This window comes from Cryptomeria japonica, chromosome 7 (genome assembly GCF_030272615.1).
Source record: "Cryptomeria japonica chromosome 7, Sugi_1.0, whole genome shotgun sequence".
Taxonomy (NCBI): Eukaryota; Viridiplantae; Streptophyta; class Pinopsida; order Cupressales; family Cupressaceae; genus Cryptomeria; species Cryptomeria japonica.
In genome coordinates, this window is record NC_081411.1 from 84,814,444 (window position 1) to 84,818,949 (window position 4,506).

The following is a 4,506-nucleotide window of genomic DNA, read 5'->3' on the forward strand; positions in this document are numbered from 1 at the left end:
CTTAAGATACTTTTAATGGCAATTAATAAATTGGATTTACTTGCTCTTTCGCATGCGATTACATTAATTTTTGCATATGTTTATAATGTGTCAGATAAGAGTTTCTTCCATTTCTCGTTGCTTCTCTTTCTTCATAACACTTGGTCATATTGTGTTGTTAGGATTTCCAAATTGTTTTCTTTTCAATTTGATCTCAAAGATTTCATGTATCATTTATGTTGCATTATTGTGATGTTGTTAACAAAATGCATTTCCTATGTTAATCATCTTAAAGATTTTATAGATTCTAAACCTAGAGATCCTAATCTTTGTACCTCTCCTAGGGTATCTTGTGTGGATGAAATGAGATCTAATTATTTACCCAATGATCCTTTTGCAAGAGAGAAAGCATTGGAAAGTAATATGGATCCATCTTCTTCTTCTACACATGCCCTTGAGCAAGGGGGGCAATATGAAAACATCAACATTCTTACATCTTTAGATCCTCCTTATTCTCCTAAGACCTATCTTCAACATCAAAGTCTATGTAGGGAGGATGATGTCATGCATTTTATTTATGACCTTTCTCCTCATATAGAAATCACTAAAAATGAGCTCTTAGATGATGAAGATGTGTTGCCCCCATATTTGGCCTACATAAAATTTGAACTTCAAATCAGTCTCAGTGTCGAGTAAAGATCTAATAGTTGTTTTTGCGTAAATAGTGAACATGCAATCCAAGGTCCTTACTAGTTAGAATATGAAAAATGGAAGAATTTTGAGAATTACCACAAATTCAAGGAAATCAGTTGACAGTCGATATCTAAGCATCATTTTGTGTCATGTGGCCAATTTTTGCCTGAACCTAGTTCGTAATTTGTCATATATTAAACCTTCAAATTTTGGTGTCTGTTTCCTAGAAATGATTAAAATATCTCATCCTAGGATTCATCATGAGGTGTAAATAATTGTGTGGACCCATTTCCCTACCATTGATGCGTGTTTCAAATTTCAGGACCTAGCTCCTGACCGTTTGAAAGTTATGTCATTTTTGTCAAGCATGAGCATTAATTTAAAATATTTAAATTATTTTTCAAATAAATATTTTAATATTTTAGATTATTTCTATTTTGGTCATTTGAGGGAAAAATTTGTCTAAAAACGTCAGTTGCATTCCTCCTTTATTCTCCTCTGTGATCAGTGGTTTCTGAGGTCAAAATCATAGTCTTTGAAGAAGAAGGTTAGAAATGCTCACTTTTTGAGCATTTCTAACCCATATTTCTAACCTCTCACAACACAAAAAAAAAGAGGTTAAGAATGCTAAAAAAGTGAGCATTCCTAACCTCATTTCTTAATCTCGTGGGCTCCACTTTGTCAAGAAGGTTAGAAATGCTCAATTTTTTAGCATTCTTAACCTCTTTTAAATTTCATCAAAAAGAAAGAATTAAAAAAAAAGAGAAAGGAAAGAGCTTCAAATTCCAGGTTTTGAATGTGTGTTGAATATAGTTGCAGATGTTTTGTAATTGGTCAGGTTCTTGACTCCATCATCGTAGCCTGTGCAAAATGGGAGCTTCGAACCAGATCTAAGATACAATATACCATGTGATGCTTTAGGAGGTTTGTGTACAGAAGGAGGAACATACTAACGGCATGCAAATTGTTTGACAAAATCCCTCAAAGAAATGGGGTCTCATGGTGTGTTCTTAGTGCAAGATCCATGGTTGAAATGATTTTGAAACTATCAAGCAAGTGCAATCCACAAGTGTGAGGCCGATTTCCACAACCTTTGCCAGCATCTTCCCTGCCAACGATAAAATAAAATTTTCAAACTAGGTTTAAGACACATCAATTTTGCCAAACAATGGAGTTTGAAATGCATGCAGATCGCAGGATCGAGAATGTATCGTTGCAGCTGTTTGAAAGAACCACTATGATCATAACTGCAGATCGTGGAAGCTTACCCAGTGTCGTAGTTGCTTGATAAAACACCATGTATGATGCATGTGAAGTATTTGACTGAATACCACGTGAAATGAAATAGTGGAAGATTAAAAATGGCAAATGAATTGTTTAACATGGAGAGCCTTGAAGAAACATGGTCTGGTTTAGTGTGATAATCTGCAGACTGGTTGGCACGCTCAAGTGATTGACCATGTCGTTCCTTGCATCGATTTATCCAGAAAGACATGATGATGTCACCGTTATATATATAATATGGCTGAAGTAAGAACGAGCACTTTTACCTTAGCCCTTCAGCTACAAAAAACACAGTAATTGCAGTCAAAAATTCCCCATCCATAGATTGGAGATTTGGCAAAAAGCTGATATTCGAATGTCTGCATAATAACGAATAAAGTGCAAATGTCCCTCCTTCCCCATTTTCATCATCTCTCAACACAATCAAGACATACTTGAATAGAGGCACCAAAGTCAAAGTTTCAGATGATTACGGACAGCACTTCAAAAATATCTTCCTCTGAGTACTCACGGTTTTCAACATAACTAATTTGATATACATATAGTGGCGAGAGACTTAAATCTCCATAAACAACACCAAAGCTCTGGTACACCAAGGCCCTGCCTGTGGGCAATGGATATTCATGAAATGTATTTGCGTGGAGGCATATCGATGAGGAAATTTTGGTCAAGTATTGAGTTGAAAATGCTTTGGCAGACGTGCATGCAAAATGGAATTGAATTGTTTGACAGAATGCTCTGAATACATGTCATCTTATGGCACACGATAATGTCAGATTTGCACAAACTGATTGTGGTGAAAAGATTTCAAAAATTATCAAACAAATGCAATTGTGACAGGTGGATCAAATGGTATAGGTGCAGCCACGGCTAGGAAATTCGTGGCAGAAGGTGCTTATGTGTACATTGCTAACATCAATAAAGAGGGAGGGGTTAAAGTTTGTCAAGAGCTCGATGGGAATGCTTCATTTGTGAAGTGTGATGTGGCAATAGAGACCCATGTGAAAGGGGTCATAGATCGAGCGATAGAGGAGAAGGGGTGTCTAGATATCATGATGAACAATGCGGGTATGTTGCATGCTCATGGTAATTCCATCACACAAGTCTCTGTTGAGACTTGGGAAAGAGTGATGGTTGTGAATGTTACGGGAGCTATGGTAGGAATGAAGCATGCTACAAGGGTCATGATTCCATGCAACTCTAGTTCCATACTCTTCAATTGCAGTGTTTTGGGACTGATGAAGACTGATAATGCCTCTCATGGTTACATGGCTTCCAAGAATGCTTTGTTGGAGTTTGATGAAGAGTGGTGCAGTGGAGTTGGCAAAGGAAGGAATATGTGTGAATGTTGTGTCATCCTTTGGGATTGTGACAAAGATGATTGAGGAGTGGCTAACGTGTGGGATGATTTGCGATGACAAGTATTTTTCCCAAGATGCTTGTTGAGATATGAAAGGTGACAATGAAAACGAAGGAAAGAGAATTAGTCATACCTAATGCAAGCTTTCCCATTATTATTCAAGAAGGCATTATGTTCATAGAAAGGAAATTTGCTTAGCAAACACAGTCAGAAAGCACGATTCACGGGTTAAGAGAATACATAATGGTCATTCCGACAAAATCAATAACTTGGTTTTAAGTTATCTTTTGGAAATTATGAATTTTGTCATACTTTAGTCAAAGGTTAGGAAATTGACTATTTTTGTATAAAAGTTGAGTAGTTTCTAACTAAACTCTTTTTTTTCGCAAAAACCAAGTAGTTTCTAACTGAAAAATGTAAAGGTAGTTACTGGGTGGTTACTAATTAGTTATCAGGGAGAGCCTATAAATGGAAGGCAATTTGTAATTAAAGGGGGAGACTTTTACAGAGGGGAAAACTCTGCTGGAATTCCAGGAGAAACTTGTAATGACACTTTGATTTGCACTATGTATAGAAAGGATTTTGGACTTGTATATTTCCAAAAGGATAATGAAGAATACGTCTTAGTTTGTGTGTTCTAAATGTATTTGTGTGTTATCATTGCTGATTTCTCGTATGTCAAATTGGTAGTCTTTTTATGCATATGTGATCTGTACAATTAATGTGATGATGCACAAGCAACCTTTGGTATCTTAGTTTGAATGTGTTGAAGTATCTTATCTCTTTTTATGTTGAGATTTGTCATTCTTCTTTATTGTCATCTCATGGCTAAGCATATTACCTTATAAACTCCCATTGTAATTTGTTGCTAATGTTGGGAAATCTCAGTTGATGGTTGTATGTCTATTGTTGGGGTTTCTATCTTTATTTCCTTTTAGTTTTATGTTTTCTCCTTTATGTACTTTCAGGTTAAAAGTACACAAAATCCTAAATACCCCTATCATATGAGGGAGCTGCCCCTCTCAAACGCAGAGGAAGATTGTGGGTTTACTCCAATCTCTCCAACTATTGGAATGTTTGTCATTGCTTATCAGACAAACAAGGTCAGTTTCAGGTAAATGACCGCAATGACAAATCTGTTTACCAACAAGATGTTATTCCCCAATCTTCCAAAAAGGATAAGCTTGATA

General features: G+C 36.1%; 1 protein-coding gene across 1 annotated transcript; it reads left to right on the forward strand.

Annotated features, from left to right (window-relative positions):
- Positions 1–2,569: 2,569 nt before the first annotated feature.
- On the forward strand, positions 2,570–3,341 carry LOC131856447 (secoisolariciresinol dehydrogenase-like). The gene is made up of 2 exons (XM_059208245.1): positions 2,570–2,627; positions 2,797–3,341. The coding sequence occupies exons 1-2, from the start codon at positions 2,570–2,572 to the stop codon at positions 3,339–3,341; spliced, it is 603 nt and encodes a 200-aa protein (XP_059064228.1).
- The last annotated feature ends 1,165 nt before the right edge of the window (positions 3,342–4,506 follow it).